The sequence below is a fragment of the Hypomesus transpacificus genome, chromosome 7, assembly GCF_021917145.1.
Source record: "Hypomesus transpacificus isolate Combined female chromosome 7, fHypTra1, whole genome shotgun sequence".
Classification (NCBI taxonomy): Eukaryota; Metazoa; Chordata; class Actinopteri; order Osmeriformes; family Osmeridae; genus Hypomesus; species Hypomesus transpacificus.
The window spans coordinates 1,085,411-1,102,836 of record NC_061066.1 but is presented as its reverse complement, the minus strand read 5'-3'; the positions used below and the strand labels follow the sequence as shown (position 1 = coordinate 1,102,836).

General features: G+C 43.1%; 1 protein-coding gene across 1 annotated transcript in view; it reads right to left on the bottom strand.

Annotated features, from left to right (window-relative positions):
• Positions 1 to 61: 61 nt before the first annotated feature.
• The window catches only part of chrm2a (cholinergic receptor, muscarinic 2a), a 52,070-nt gene continuing 34,705 nt past the window's right edge, over positions 62 to 17,426 (bottom strand). Inside the window, exon 2 of the mRNA XM_047022741.1 lies at positions 62 to 7,593. Coding sequence (XP_046878697.1) covers positions 6,019 to 7,530 — 1,512 coding nt within the window. The 5' untranslated portion in view covers positions 7,531 to 7,593 and the 3' untranslated portion in view covers positions 62 to 6,018. The remainder of the gene's footprint in view (positions 7,594 to 17,426) is intronic.

The following is a 17,426-nucleotide window of genomic DNA, read 5'->3' as shown; positions in this document are numbered from 1 at the left end:
AGTTTTCATGTTGTACCCTACATGCAAAAAAAAAAATATTGTGTTAAATAATAATACGAAAAATCAAACACATTTCTGAAGATTTTATTTGAATTCGGTTTCAAAATGTTATGGCACAATATATCCACTGAATATAACTTTACAGAGTCATAGGTGGCCAGTGACATTACAGTAACACTCAGATTCATTGTCCTTCACAAATAGTCAATCAATAATGTTTAAAAATGGAAATCAATACCATTACTACTGTACATTAGAGGGAGTGGCTAGCATCACATAGGAAGAAAGAGGGAGAAGGTAGGGAAGCAAAGGGAACATTCAGATAAGCTAGTAAACATGTATGTACATTTCAACTGTACTGCATTCAAAATACATATGTATACCATAGATATATACAATGCAAACAATTTGTCTTTACCAGACAATGTACTTATTGTATGAGGAGCCACAAGCCACAGTGAATAAGTACACAATAAGCATCTATATACTTATGCAACTGAAAATGAACACCCTGTACAAAGTGTACAGCTATTAAGGGAGGGTATGCTTGTTTGTTTTTTTTCTGCGACAGGTCCATTTAAAGAGGCTTTCACATTAAAATTCAAAACAAGTTCAAATGTATTCCCTCCTGACAGGTTTTGTTTGTTCCGTAAAACACGTCCTCCCATATATGACATGTCAAGTTTCAACATGGCTGTGTGCCGTAGCAGCTGGTCAGCAGCTGGTTGTCATGGTTATCCCAACGGTATGTTTCTAGCTCCCCGTCCTTCATCTCTAATTTAGAAGCTGACCCTAAATGGATGCAAAATATTTCTGATGAGAACAGTTTTGAACTTTTCATAGTCTTTCTGTCATGGATGTAGTTTGGTCATATATCCACAACAAAATATCCTCGAGTTTCTTCTCCACTTACAGTCCCCATACATGGGATAGAATCCGATCATTCTTCTGTATAACTGAAAGATCTAAAAAGGTTTTGTCTAACTGAATGTTTCATAAAGCAGTTGTCCACTCCTTCAGAAACCATGCCTTAAGAAATGTTATCATACATTTGTTTTTCACTTACATCAAAGTAATTCGTTTTCTTCCAACTTTGGATTTTAAACTTTCTTTCTTTCGTCAGTATACTTTCATCTTCTCTTTTTCAGTTCTACATACTTATGTGCTGGTTAGATCTGTAACTCCTCTTACAAATATTTGCACATTTTTAACATTTCTGAATCTATAATATTACATTATTACATTTGTACATCCATTCAATACACATATATTTATAAAATGTGAACCAAAATAAATGTCCGTAATATGTGTGTTGGCTAAATGAATGCCTATTTTATATTTGTACTTTTCACTGAATGTTTTGTCTCTGAGTCTTTGGAAGCCATTTGCTTTTGAGACACTCATGGAAAGACCAATGAAAACGTCTATATTTCTACAACTTGTGCCTTGTGAAATTAGTTCTCAATCAGAGATGCTTTCTGATAGCTTCATGCAAAGATTTTTGGTAACACTTTACATTGTGTGTTCATTAAAAAACCATGTAGCTAAGTAGTAATAAATGCAGTAGTTACATAGTAGTTACACGTAATGTAAATTGTTACCAAATGTTCTCATAAAGAAAAAAATAAGAAAAATCTAATAAAGAATCACGTATAACTGCCATACTCATTCATCTTTACATAGAGTACAGTATTTTGGACACATACACACATACTCTCTTTCCCACACACACGTACTCATGCACAACTTCAAGAATGTTATCCATGTACCTGCCTTCAGGGTTGTAGCCTTAAAATGTGTGATTTGAAAAAGAGGTATATTAGTAAAGAGTTGTATTTCTAATGAGTGGAATTTTTTAAATAGTTGTTTTTGTAAAGAGCTGTTGTTTTAGTCAGGTAATTGATGATGTGGGATTGTTCAGACACATAACATCCCAGTGGTTGCCAGGGCGATACGTGAGGTGAGAGAAGAGACCGCATCTCAGCACGGCGAACAATGTAACATGTTGCATCCATAAAAGATTTCTGAATTTTCACCACTGAAGATTATACTGAAAACATTTTAAATACATTGTGCTTTTCATAACTGCTGTCACACAACCACCATCAGTTTTCAATACTTAAATAAAAATATGACTATTATTAACATTTCAGAGCAATGTTTTATTCTGATGTAGTTATATATAAGGCACTTCAAACTGCTCGGTACAATCTGGCGATATGATGTATTTTTTAGGGGAAACCATGAAGCTACAATGGAATCAACGGCATGCTTGTCAGAGTACTGAGGTTGACTAAGGCCCAAGGGACTTTTACTCCTTCACCTTAAAAACCAAAGAAATCAGAATAGATTTTAATACTACATGGAAAAACTAGTCCTAACCTATTACTCAAAACAAAAACAAAAAACGACCTAAAACTTCCCTATTATGTTTTAATTATGTATGCTTTTTACTATAAATATTTAATAGATCTCCCTAGATAGGAGTTTAGCCCTTTGATATAAGCCGTGTGAAAAGGAGCTCAGTTAGCTCTGTCGGCACATAATGTTCTGTTGACACCATGGAGACAATGTTTACATGATGCTGGAGAATGGTAAATGGTGGAATGACAAATCCACCCATGAAAAACACACAAAACACCACACAAACACATATCTACTGTTCACTGTGTCCTGTCTATGATACATGTTATTTAGGAATGTGATGATGTGTGGGAACAAGGAGTCATAAAAACAAATCAGAAACTGAACCGTAACTCATTTTGTTTAATAATTCTAGGACGGTTAAATAATTCCTGCAGAAAACCCTTGGCTAACCTTTGCTCAAACAGTCGGCCTTCATTTTTTCCAAATATGGTTGACAGTTGACATCCTTTAAGACTGTGAGCCAGCCTGCTGTGCATACAGTTGACGGGCCTTTGCTCTGTAATTGTGACTACAAAAGCTATCTTATCTAGGTCGTACTGAGTGGACACCTCAGGGTCTGCCTGTTCCTTGCTTGCGTATGCCACTTTAACACATGGTAGCATTATCCTCTCTTCAGCTCAACTCAGCCCAAAACACTCACCAAAGACAAAGCAGAAAAGGAAGTAATTTTTCTTGTAAGACCAAACACCAGCCATTGAGAGGTTAGAGTTGGAACACTTTGATAAAAAAGTTGCCAAAATAGTGAGTGGCGAGTCGCGACCATTTGGAAAACCATCTCAACAAGGGGTTTTACTGCTGTCACTCCCCATCACCCAGCCAGGTATCTGTTACCAAAGCTGGCCTTAGACCACCAGTTGTGTTGGAGAGCACTTACTTCCCTGCTGGTATCACTCAAATGACAGCTTAGTCTAAGATTAATCAGACGTGGTAGCAAGCAAGGAGGTGCTTAGCCTCTACTGAGAGGTGTGACAGATGACACAGAGTCATGGGTCCACTTATCATAGTGACGAATGGCTGGATGCTCAACTTGGATGGATGCCTCACCTCGCATAGCCTGCTGGGATAAGCTGTCTAACCGACGGACTGGATACCGCAGTGATGCCAAGTGTCCAGTGGCTAACATTTTTATTTCAATCATGATGGTTGAGGTTTCAATCAACCTCTCCTCTTTTTTTAAGTCATATTTAAGGGCAGGAAAAAGTTTGAGTCTGAATTCCATCTAGAAATATATTTTGAGAGAAGGAGTGCTGTTTATAAAGAAGAGAAAAATAAAGAGACAGAGAAAAAAATGAAATCAAGAAAGACAGAAAGAAAAGAAACGGAAAGACAGAGGAGAGGTGAGAGAGAAAGAGAGAGAGCAGGAACAGAGCGAGAGACACTAGTAAATATGAACACAGTGTTGGCTATGTTAACATTCCCATGGAAACAATGCCGTGGTACAGGGACAGTCACACATAAGAGGATGGGAAGGGGGGTGGGACACTAAGTAAGAAGGGCGTCCTGTATAAACCAAGCGTATAATGGCCAATCTTCAATCTCCTATGTAGGTGTTCCACATCATATCATAATCTGATCAGCCCCATAGTGAGTTCCATAATGGACCTGTCCCAGATCTTTCTCTTTAAGGAGACATGTGTCAAGGGACTGCTCTATGATGGCGTCATATCCTGTTATGCCGCACAGACTGGCTAGCATCCAATTACTGCTTTTATATTCATCACTTCAATTGAAATACATACATGCCAGAAAACAGAGACTTGGTTTGAGGGTTAGCATTCCGTGTTAATGTAATATGTGCCCTGTGTATTTGTCGACACAAACATGATTATGTGCTTGTCATTGTAATCCTAATACTGTAATTATACAGAACCAGAACATTAAATATGATATAATGCACCTACAAAACTGATCTCAATTTTTTTTGTCTATGCATTCACTTCATTCTATGATTCACAGCATGGATTATGAATTATGAATGTGATGTAACAACATGAAAATAGCCCTTATAAATCACAAGGCCAGAGCCTGCGATTCAAAGTAAGCCTCGTACAGAGGCACCGACACGCACCACGACGGCTCTTGCGCGCTCACAGAGAGATCCCCCAATGACGAACCAATCTGGCAACCCCTTAAGGTTCCCGAACAAATAACCGTAACGCTCGCACCACACACACAGACACACACACACACACACACGCTCACTATGATGTAAACCGGTACACGATGTACCATAAACCACGTATCAACAGGATGGAGACAGTCGTCTGTGTCCAAGAAACTACCCTCTCATCTGTCTCCCACACTGCTGTGCCACAAGAGCCTTTCCTGACAGGAACTGCCACTATGCGCTCTACAACCTGGTCGCTTTCAGAACGAGTCAGAGGGCTCTTAAGATCAGTGGACATGACGACAGCACGGCCGTAAATATCTCAACAGCAATTATCGCAAGAATAAAACAACTGGTGTGGTGTATTGTTAAGAAATCAAATGACGGTGCTAAAAACTGGCAAACCAGAGAACGTGAATGAACAATCCCTTTTCGAAGTTTTTTCTCCATTTACCCTTGTGCAACTCTTGCTGTTTGTGTTCCATTGGCTAATGTACAGCATGTTCTACTGTGCACTACAGAGCTCAAATCAATCTATATGTTCAATCGTTTTAAAACCTAATTATGCTTGATATACTATGGGGGTCTGGCATGGAGTTAGGTCCATGGTACGATTTGAGGGGCCCTTCTATTCCATCTCAGGAGATCCTAACTATAGTATGTGATTGTGTGGACCTGCCAGAGGCAATTTAGGCAAGCTGTTCTATATTGAATCACGCCAACACACGCCAGTGGAGAACAGAAACAGATTGCAACATGAAATATGTCCTTGAGTCATTGTTACTGGCGGCCATCTTCATTTAAATTGATTATTTACCCTTACGCTCATGCCCTAACAGACACGCAAATACAGGCAACTGAGAGCAAACTGTTCATTCTCACAAACAAACACACAAGCACGCACTCAAGTATGTTTCTATACACAGTTATATACAGGGATCTTTTTACACTGAACTGCAAACTTGACGTTTGTAAATTCAGTCAGCCCTATTTTCCCTTTGAATTTGTTATGTATTTTACACAGTGCAGAACTTTCTATCCAGCTGTCTGCTTCATTGTCAGTCTATTTGTTCTCTTGTGCAGTTCGCTGTCAGACTCATGTCTCAACAGTTGCATCACACACCGTCCTCTGTTTCACTTATGGTGTATCTCATTTCAACATTGCCGTGATGTGTATTCTCTTAAGAGACTCAGCAAAGAGATTTATTGAAAACTGTTGCAATGATGTCTCAGTGTTGTAGATATTAATTATTTCTCATGTAAATCAAATGTTTTTGTGGCCAACAGCAGTTTATTCCTTTCCTTTCTGCACTGTTTAAAAAAATCTGCAACGTATCTCAACAAAACTGGCTGCAGTTAAGCTTGTGTAAAGTGCTACAACAGGTCATAGAGAAGAAAAATATGTAAAAACTAAGGAATCAAACTGTCATACTTTGTCACACACATACACATCAACCCACACAAGCACGCACACACACACACATTCATCTAGCTGACCTAATGTTTTTGTACTGGCAAAGAAGAAGATGTTTGAATGTCTTTTTGAAAGTGACATTGCAGAGGGCGTAGCAAGCGGGGTTGATGGTGCTGTTGATGTAGCAGAGCCAGTAGCCGATAGTCCACACCGTGTTGGGAATGCAGCTGGAGCAGAAGGTGTTGATCAGCACCATCACGTTGTAGGGAGTCCAGGTGGCCACGAAGGCCACCAAGATGGCCATGATGGTACGGGTCACCTTCTTTTCCCGAGACGGCGCTGCTTTCTTCTTCTTGGGAGGCTGTTTGGTCATCTTCACAATCTTCCTGGCCACATGGTCCTGCTTCTCGGTGGCAGGGACGATCTCCACCGTGGCGTTGGAAGGCGTGTAGCAGTCTCCCTTGGGCGACTTGGTCTTTATCTTGATGCAGGTGAGTTTGGAGCCGCCTGCTTTGGCCCGCTGACGCGGCGCCAGCTGGGTGGGCTCAGCGCTGCAGTTGGCCCGGGAAGGCTCCGCCTCTTCGTCCTTCGGATTGGACGCCGCCGCGCTGCCGGACGTGGAGTCGTTGGAGCTCTCCTTCTCCTCCCCCGGGGTGCAGTTCTCCTTCGTTCCCTCCTCTCCCTCCGTCTCACCCTCGCCCCCGCCCGCCGGGGACGGGCCCTTCCCGTTCTGCAGCTTGCCGCCGTCGTGCTGGTTGGGCTCGCCGTCGGTGGTCTGGGTCTGAGCGCGCTCCGTCTCCTCCAGGGCCACGTTGTTGTTGTGGGGTTTGGGGGTGTGGCTCTGGGCCTGGTTGGGGGGCACAGCCCCCTGATTGGCCTTGGAGAGGTTCCGGTTGCCTCTCTTCACCCGGCTCTTGCTGGCTTTGGAGATCCGACAGTAGAGCACAATCATGATGATGACTGGCAGGTAGAAAGCTGCGATGGCAGTGCCGAAGGTGACGGCGGCATTGGAGAAGAACTGTATGTAGCACTCCCTCTCAGGCACTGTCCGCCCACCTACAATGAACTGCCAGAAGAGGATGGCCGGCGCCCAGAGGATGAAGGACAGGACCCAGGCGGCGGCAATCATCATCCCTGCCATCTTGGTGGTCCTCTTGACAGGGTAGCTGAGAGGTTTGGTGACACAGAAGTATCTGTCAAAGCTGATGATGAGAAGATTCATGACGGACGCATTGCTGACGACATAGTCCAGGGCTAGCCACAGGTCACACACCACGGGCCCTAAGGGCCAGTAGCCAATGACAATGTAGATTGTGTACAAGTTCATAGAGCACAGTCCAATGATTAGGTCAGCGCATGCTAAGCTGAATAAAAAGTAGTTGTTGACTGTCTGAAGATTCCTATTCACTTTAATGGAGAGCATGACCAGTATGTTTCCGATGACGGTGACCAAACTGAGAGAGCCAGCCACCAGCACAATGAACACCACCTCTACAGTCTTGTAGGGGCTTCCATTTTCATCCACTGAGTTTGTATTATTGCCTTCAGAGGCATTCCAGTAGGTGAAATTGAACACATCCATTGCATTTGGTCTTGGTTGTGTTTCTCTACGTGGTTGGAATCTGGGTTTGGACTTGCCACTAATCTGTAGAGGGAAGGAAAAAAACAGGTCACGACAGGTTCATATGATACAGACATCTAATTTTCCCCTCATTTTTCCATCTCATTTCACCAACATGAATATAAATGCAACATTTATGAAGAGGAGGATTATACATATTGTAAACAGGAATGTGTGAAAAAACCAATCTGTTCAAAATGCGTAATGACATTGCACTCGATGTAAGGCTACTACTACAGGCAAAAACACTGCATTTAAAGTGGTCCGGCCAAATAATATATGGATGTGATAGCTTTATCTTCTGACGATATATTTCATGAAAGCAAATACGCCAGACCTTAATGTTGAAATGGACCTTTAGGCACTTTGGAGGCAGTTTCATCATATCTTGGAATGAGACTTGTGAACTTCTTGGCCATCAATGTTTTATTGAATATATTTGATATATATGCTGAATTTAGGCCCAGTTCAAATTATAGTCTTCAATGAATCCACATTTATTTAAGGGAAATGGTAATACGCATTCATTCCAGCTGCTACTTCATGTCAGATCTAATTTCATATTAGTCTAAACGGACACTCAGATATTCACTTAATCAGCATTATTAACTTAGATCCCATTTGACCCACCAACTCCCATTTAACTTGAAGCACTGCATGTGTATGTGTGTGTGTGTGCACATGTGTGTGTGTTTAAGGTCTAACCCTTTGCTTTGTATTCTGCTCAAAATTACTATTCCTAGTCTATAGATATTGATAGTGATTTTGTTGGACAGTTTTTGCTGTACACCTGCAGCGAGCTAGTGACGAAGGCAGGACCAGCTGATGTCTGTCATAACTTTAACGATCACACACCTTCTGGCCTATCACTTCCTCTCACACAAATCAAAGAGCTTGCACACTGCTTTGACGTAAATGCCATTAGCTTCTATGCTGTAGTCTCTTTCTCTCTTTGTCGCTCTATCTCTCTCTCTATCTCTCTCTCGCTCTCTCTCTCTCTCTTTCTCTCTTTCTCGCTCTCTCTCTCTCTATCTCTCTCTCTCGTCTTTCTTCTACCTTCTGTCTCTTTGATGCTCGACCCTGCACCTGAAGAACTGTTTGTGCTCTGGCGTGATGTCATGAGAGTCTGTGACAATGCCCTTATGTCTATGTGACTGTGACATAAGGAGGACTAGCCACTTGATACTCTGGAGACTATCTCAATTCTAACAGTGAAGTAATTTGAACAGTGAATTTACTGTGGACGTTTTCATAATTTGGTAAGGAGTCAATTACTGTCTTCGTTTTCACTGCTGACTGACTTTTTGACTGGCATTCTTTTTTATTAAATAGAATATCACTGTGTGGTTATTTTTTTCTTCTTCAAGGAACTGACTGAATCACCATGCAGCAGTGACTGATTTGCCAAGGACTTAATGAAGAGTTATTTGCTGTCGGCCCACCGTCAAGGGAGTGCTTCTTACCAAGGCCCTGTCATTTAGGTACACCGCCCTTAACAGTTGAGCACAGCAACTGAGTAACTAGAGAGCATTTACTTATCTTGTAGGCCAGAAATCCCTAATCATTGCATTAGGTGGAGAACTAAGCTCAACTAATCCCTATAAAATGTTTAAGTCGACAGATTTATATTCAAAAACAGCAACAATACAAACAGAATCCACTTGTGGCTCACCAGAGACAAGTGGATTAGAGAAGTAAAGTGGATCAGTGGAGATGGACTGAGGGATGAGGAAGGCAGTAAGTCTCTCAGCCCCTCCTTGTCCACCTCCAACTGCCATAAGCCTCCTCCCACACCTGAAATCTCCCCCACAACAAGCAAAGCTCTGCCTTCATTGAATCCAACAGACACACAAAATCCTCTTTGCCACGAAGCGTGCATGGACATGGTTACCAAAAAGGTCCTTGTTTGAAAGTGTTTTCACACTCCACATTACCCCTGTTGAAGGGTAGACATCTCGACTCCCCGGGGAAGACGAGACAAGTGTGTCGCATTTCACCAGAGAGGTGTGGAAGATGGGCTGGGTCCGGTTGTCTTGCTAGTCATTTAGCAGTGTGGGACTAACAGCCCTCTCAGTGTTGAGTACTGTAGAAACATGCCCTGCCTCAGGCCCATCATGGACTTGACCTGAACCCCTTCAGAGAGTGGCACTGGTGAAGGATGACACGGTTGCCGCAGTGCTGTCCAGGTGTGAGCTAGTATCGTCCCGGGTGTGTGCAGGTGTCGACACCCGGGGCGACAGTGGTGGTGGCTTCGACATAGCTATCCATCACTGACTCCACCTCAAAGTCAGAGAGCCCTTGCTGTGCCCCCCCCCCCCCCCCCCCCCCGACCCCCGACACACACATCCACACAGGGTAGAGTAGCTCTCAAACACAAAAACATCCTGAAAACAGCTCTGATGTATTTGTTTCCTGCATTTCCCTTTTCAGGTACGTCTTTTTCCTTGAAACGCGAGAACAATTTCATTTTGAATCGCATCTTTCCACTGACTGTGCTGCGATGGAATTGAATGCTGCCACCTCAGATTTTGCCATCTCACTGTGTGTGTAAATAGATGGTAGAGCAGTCCGGTTCTACTGTGAGGTGAATGTGGATAACCGAGTTTAAATGAGTATTGTTCTGCATTTTAGACTTGAGCTGTTTCTGTGGAACTGGCTCAGTAGAGCTGAAAATTGCTTGTGTCCATGGGGAGCCTCAGAAGTCCAACTTTGCCCTTTGTACACGATTCATGCTTGTCGCCCTCATTTTGTCGTAAATGGCTGAATGCAGACCAGTCGGGTGACATTTTTCCAATACACAGTGCTCAAAGTCAACCTGTCAGTTTTACCTAAATGACAATGATTGTTTACAGCCAATATATCATCTGTGTTGCCACCCAAGGCTTTCCTGGTCACAAGGTGCGTTGTACATCTACAACAGTATAATAAGACCTTGAAATGGGTAGGTAACCTTTCTCTAACACTGGTGTATAATCATGGTTGCTCTTGATATTATATCAAGCTTACCATGCAATTGCAGGGGGAAGGTAGTGTGTAGGCGCACTTAAAGCGATGCATTAAGGCTGACTCCCCAGTGTACTGCTTCTCATTCCCCATCTCGGTGCACTGATGCAAGGCAAAGCCCAGGGCAGTCGACCTTTGCTACCAATGATTAGATGCATTTTTATTGCTTACCCCTCCACGGGAGTGCACAGGGTTAAGGCTTCCGTTCACTGTGCTGTTTGCTGCAGAGCATGCCTGGAATCCAGGAGCCATCATCACTGCAGGACGGCTCCTCCTCAGGGGGTATGGATACACTCAGCGCTCCTCTCAATGGTATTACATGGATGTATTCTAGGCAGGAGATATGAGAGGAGCTGTACATTATATGGGCTCAAGGCCTGTCGTTTTCCCATTGCTTTTATAAGCTAGAAGATGATGTTCAGATTCCATCAAAGTCTATTGATTTTTTTTGCTTTATCCAGTTTTACTTTCAAGGTGTAACGGCAGAGATGGGGTTTTGAAACGTTGCGCTTAAAACAAAGGTTAAAGATTTGTCTTGAGTGTCATGCTCCGTGGTTCATCCTAGAATGTTGTTTTTAATTCCTATTAGAGAGGGGCACTCCGCTGTTAAGGGGTTGCTTTGACATGATGGAAATGTTGGAAACTGTAGTGAAACAACCATAACAGCTTTACTCCGTGTTCAGCCTCTTCTCTGAGTAGGAGAATAATAAACATCTCCTTTAGGACCGTGTGGAAAGTGCTCTCTTTTGAGGGTCAGCAGGAAAGGGAATTCACAAGATGGCAGCCATCGAAGTACGAAGCACATTAACCACAAACATCAAATACTCTCTGGATGTTAGATAACAATTCCAGCTTACAATGATCCTTCACACATTCAGCACGTAATGTACCCACTGTTTATTTCTGGTTCAAAATGTCAGCGGAAATTGAAAAGGCCAGTGGCCGCCGATAGAGACCGCAACCATCCTCCTTCCTCATCACATGATGGATGTCCTCATTATGATTATAATCTCTAGTTTCTAGTTTCCAGCTATGGGGAAGTACGATACAGAGTTTGCATTCATTTCCTTTTGGCATTTCTCACCAGGATCTCACATTGTTAAAGATAGCTCCCATTATGAGTTAATACGGACCTTTCCTTGATTCTAATCACCAAAATATTGTTACTGTGATCTGCTGTTCCCTCTATGTGCACTGTTTGTATATTGCTTGGAATGAAAGTGTCTGCTGATGAAAATGTAAAGTAAAGTACTCATGAAAGTTAACCATGAGACTGACGACAGTCTGGAAAGTCTTTATATAAACTCTTGCCTTCCTCTTGATCAGCTGTGCAGTCTTCTCTCTCTGCCAGTTTACGGGGAGAGCTTTCAGAGTCAAGCTGTCCCATTTGAATTGAAATTAAGGCATTCAACACCCTGGTCAGGTGTGAAAGAGCCATCTCCTCACACACGTTATGGGTGGAGTGGACACCAAGTAAAAGGGGTTAATGGAGAGTTAACGAGCAGAAAATGACAGTCAAGCAAGTGGAAAAGCTCTCTGTGTTGAGCAAACAGGGTGGTCAGACTCCCCAGAGAACACTAAAAGCCCCACAACTGTGTGTGCATGTGTCATGTGTGTGTCGTGTGTGTGTCGTGTGTGTGTCGTGTTTGTGTGCTCTGGCCTTGCTGTTGTGAATGCACGTGAGAGGGTTTTAGGTGAGAGCATTGTCCATGGAAAACAGTTCTGTATCAATAACTCTTCCAGACAGAGGGCGATGTTGTTGATGACACCTCACCATCTGTTTGTGTCAGTCCCCACTGTGAGGGTCAACCTCAGCCAAAGCCAAATCCCTTTGTCCGTTCCTTCGCATGGAGGTCCGTAATTCTTTTCCAGCTGACCTGTACGTGTCACTTCCTGGAAATTACATTAATTCAGATTTCCCACAAATTTCACTCCTTGTCGCAGGACTGGCACGTTAAGGTGCCCTCTACTTCTTTTCCCTTCTCCGAGAAATCTGCCAAGAGATCTGTCTATTGATATTCAGTCTGGTTTCTATGGCCGTCTCCTCCACGCCATCTGTGAAAAATGAGAGTGTCACACACGACCTCTGGCGTTCTGTCAGGTTGCCCGGCCAGCGCTGGACTGATTTACACCCAGGCAGTCGCATCATAGACACGCGAGGTCTGGGGAACACGCTAACACTCAGTATATCAAGCCTACGGACGCTAGAAGAAATATAGGTGGTCTTGAAAATGCCCTACAGCTAGAGCATCTGTTGTTGTATCATAATGACGTACAGGAGCACCCGTAGTAAACACAGACACATGACTAGAGCTGGCTCGACCAACAGACTCTACTCTCAGACTCGATGTGGTCTGAAGAGCACTAGAAAGATAATTTCCCAGTTTGCCACCCCTTGCTTGTTCTGTTGTTCAAGGACCATGTGGGCAAGCGAGGTATCATGCTGATTTGATGGTGTTGGGTGGAAAAAAAACACGTTGGCTGAAAGCTGAGACTCGAATGATAAAGCAAAGTACTGGAGCGGGCTGATGAAGGTTAACAGACGAGTCCATTTCCTCCTGTCACATTGAGAGTCCTCACGGCTGGTGCTACTTGACAAACACAGTCACGCTGCATACCCAAATGCTCCCAATCTCGTCTCTCAGAACATACAGTACTACTGTTGTCATTTACCAGAGACTGGAAAAACAACAACAGAAAGTTATGTCCATCTCCTCCACATTACTGAAATTAGTCCAATTTGGCACTGTCTCTTTATTGTAGATTTGATGAATGCCAGGAATTCATTCGGTTTCAATCAACGTTTTTTTCTTATTTCTTAGCAGAACCATTATACTTGTTTTTCTTTGATAATGAGTTCAATATATGTTGTAAAACAACAATGAATCTGTATGGAATGATCTTAAATAGTGAAATTCTAACTGTGATGAACAGCTGGGTTAGCATCAACATTGAAATTGAATGGTTCTAGTGAAATACTTTAAAAGGCCATTAAAACTTGTGGCAACACCAACAACATCAATCTCAACTCGTTCATTGCTCATCCTCTGTGAATAGTATCCCAGGTGTCATTTCTGGCACACACACGCAACACCTTTTTCACAGGGCACAGAGGACGACGGTAGCACCCCTGAAATAGCCCATTATCAACAGGCAGATGTATTAACAGCAACATCTGGCAGGCTGGTCATCTCTCTGGCGTGGTGCCGTGCTGCGGGCCAATGCCAGCCCAGGAACAGACAGGATGTTTACGCCTGAGTGCCTAATCGCACGGATGGGATGTGCAGGGCTGAGGTACTGTACACCTTCCCAACATGATGGAACAACACTGGACAAACACAGACACCGCCAGCTTAATCGACTTATTAGGATCCCCATTAGCTCTCAAAGCATCAGTGTTTGTGTTCCTACTCAGGGTTTTCCTCACTCGGGGGTTTTCATCCTCAATTTGTCATCTGGTGCGATGTTGTCCATAATATGACTGAGCTCCACGTTCACCAACTGTAAGATCTCAGGGTTTCTCTCAGAGATAGCTTTACAAGGAAATCCAGGAAACGGAATTGCCACAAATCTTTACTTGGCAGAGACACAGTGGTGTAACAGATTCTGGTTGGTAATGTGACACATACACAGTCATCTTCCAAGTAAAACTCCCCCATGCTGAGTGTCAAATGAAACATGTCTCATTTTTGTAAGAGCCAGGAGACCCTTCTGCTGTCTCTGGGCCCACCATACTATGCATGGCAATGAGCAGGCCTGCTGCTATCTTAGAGGGTAGAGCTCATGACTGCTTTCTTGTAGAGAGTGTTCATGGATGCCTTGACTCTCTTCCCACTCAGAAGTGTCATGGAGGCTTGTTAGTCATCCAGGCCAGGCCTAGGAAGATCTGAGGGTCATCTTCTTAGGTCTTCTTCCCCCTTTTTTGGTTATTGAATGTAGCCCTGCTTCTCTACCAAGGTGCAGGATCAGCTGGCTGATGGTTTGAAGCCACAGCTTCCAGAGTTAATAAGCTGAAAACAGATGTGACAGCAGCATATTTTTTCTCCAGGAGTTTTTTTTGTTTAACACTTGTTTTCATCTAAAAGCTGTCAGAGGATTAAAAGAAGGTCTTCCAGTGAGCATTAAGAAAATGTTGTCTTTTCTTACTTCAGTCGTGTTGTATTTAGCACACCTCACTTTTTCAGAATAATGTCACTGTGACACTGTGACAACGGCATTCAGTTTGTTTGGAGTAAAGTGGTTCTGAATGTACCACAGGCCTTTACTGTCTAGACTAATTTTATGAGTTGGACGTGTTGAGAGACAGGGTACAATGATAGAGACAAGGACATCTTGTACTGTAGACCATGTACCAGTGAAGAGATACTAGAGAGGGTGTCTTGTTAGGACCATCATGCTGTCCTGAATGTCTCCAGAGAGGTGTCACTTTCGATAGCAATTCAACTCTCAAGAGCAGACCCACAAGGGACAAATGATGAGCAGTCAGGACACTGTCAATATCACTGATTGGATGAGTCAAGAATCAGATAAGACAGCCAGACTGACACAGTCAGTGCGTTACTAAACTGAAGACATGACACAGTCTAATTCTGTTGCTAACCGACAATGCTTTACTTCACAGTGAAATGTTGTAAACGAGGCTGCCTTAAGTCTGTGGAAATGTGCCGTTGCTGCATGTGAACCGCAGAACTCATTTACAACATTTCACTGTGAAGTAAAGCATTGTCAGTTAGCAACAGAATTAGACTGTGTCATGTCTTCAGTTTAGTAACGCACTGACTGTGTCAAGGGCTTTCTGTCCGAAAGCCCTTGTTCAATTCCAAAAAGTTTTCTGTAAGGAACTGTGCCATTCTACTGCCATGACCGTACCCTACTCTCTCTTTCTCTCTCTCTCTCTCTCTTTTGCAGTGAATCAGCATGGCTGTCTACTCAATCTTAATCGCTTTGTGTAGAGTTCCGGCAGCTTCACTGTCTCCCCATTCCTGTCCTCTCCACGTCCCCCTCTGTGTCCTGCTGGTGATGCATCGCACTGCCACTCTCCCTAGATGGAAAGCTGTGGTGCTCATTAAGATGGAGAGAGATAGCAAAAATGGGAAAAAGAGGTGGAGGACGAGATAAAGCGTGTGCCCGTTAGATTTGTTCCACTTCATTGTTTTCGTTTTCTCAGTCCAACCCCCCCCCCCCAACCCCCCCTCCCTCCCACACACACACACACACCCTCTCCTTCTACCACGCACAACGTTGCTTCTGATGCAGCTTGGCGAATAAACCGAGCCATATCATCCTTGAATGGGTTGTTCCATTGCCTGTTTGTTTTCTTTTTTTTACCACCTGCATAAAGAGACTTGAGTCAATAAACATGTCAAAATATATCAACAAGTTTGGCGGTATTAATGACATACCAGTAAGTCTACAAAGAATTTATCTACTCCCCAGACTATTATCCAGTCGAAGAAAATGCAATATGTAACAGGACTAACATTTCTCACGTGGGCTATCTTTGTCTGCCGTTAAACCAAGTCCATGACAAGATGTTGTTGCAACCTGTCTGTCTTCCATTCCCGTTGTGGGAGTTGAGGTCTGAGAATCACTGATGCATGAAGTCTTTCTGGGGCCTCCATTCACATGCTGAGGGATCTGGTTTCCCTCATGTGAGACAACTTCAGCCGTGTCAGATAAGAGACGAATAAAATACACCACACTCCAGACCAGTACCCGACACCAAGTAATATCTGCCCTAAAACCCAACAGTGTGGTTGGACATAAAACAGGCTGATAGCTGCTAATCCACAGAGTTCAGCCTTCTTTCAAACATCAAGTTCAGCAGGAAAAACAATCAGAACCAAGCCTTTCCTAGACGATGGCCTGTCAAATCAGGTTAAAACAGGCAGGTTGGATCTTGACAGAAACCACTTAAGGTTTTTTTTCTCAGATTTAGCGTCATTTCCTATTTCTCTTTTAATGAAAAAGCATCAGGACAGATTCACACATGACAGGTTGCATAACCTAGTCATGCAGGCTACACTTAGCTCAAGAGCTTAAGAGAAAGTTGGACATCTCTAGCAATTTCTTAGGTTGCTCTTTTATTTGCCTGCACTTCTATTCTTAGTACTTAATTCATTGCATCCATCATTCAACCGAAGCCCCTCGCACAATAATCAACATTTCTAGTGTCCAGGCTATTTATTTATAAGACCAAGTCTTACTAAGTCATTCAGCTTGAGAGAGAAAAAAACTATTGGAAGAAGAAAAACAAACTCTGTCAAGTAGTTTTCAGTCTCCAAACCACTATGTTGCTAAGGCATTCAATTAATTGTGTTGTGTATTTAAACTTCACCTCCACTTTCCTCTCTGACTTTGGTTTTCATTTGCATAGCTTTGAGAGAATATCCCTGTAGGAGTACTTTAGCTTTTTGAAACAGCGACTGCGCACTTAAATTAAGTTCCCAGTGTTTGCTAATGGAAACTGAAGCATTAGATGATGATCACAGACTTTCATTTAAAAGACATGACGGGTAGCAAAGGAAGAGAGAAAGAGACTTGGGGCTTACAGAACACAATGTTCAGACAGGGATATCGCTCCACCTCTGCCATTCTTGTCTTTTCAAAGGCAACAGCAAACTACACCGGACAGGCATTGGCAAAACCGTAAAGAGCGGCATCCAATCAAGCTAATTAAGTACTTGAATGCAACAAAATTTGTTATGCTCCGATATGGTAATTTGAAGGCTGGTGGTCTCAGCTGTACAATTAGCTATTCTAAGCCCTCTAGCTTGCAGAACCGTAGTCCCTGGTGTCCTGATGGACAGCTCCGCTCTAACTCAAGGGGCAACTGCTTGCTGGACTATGGTTCA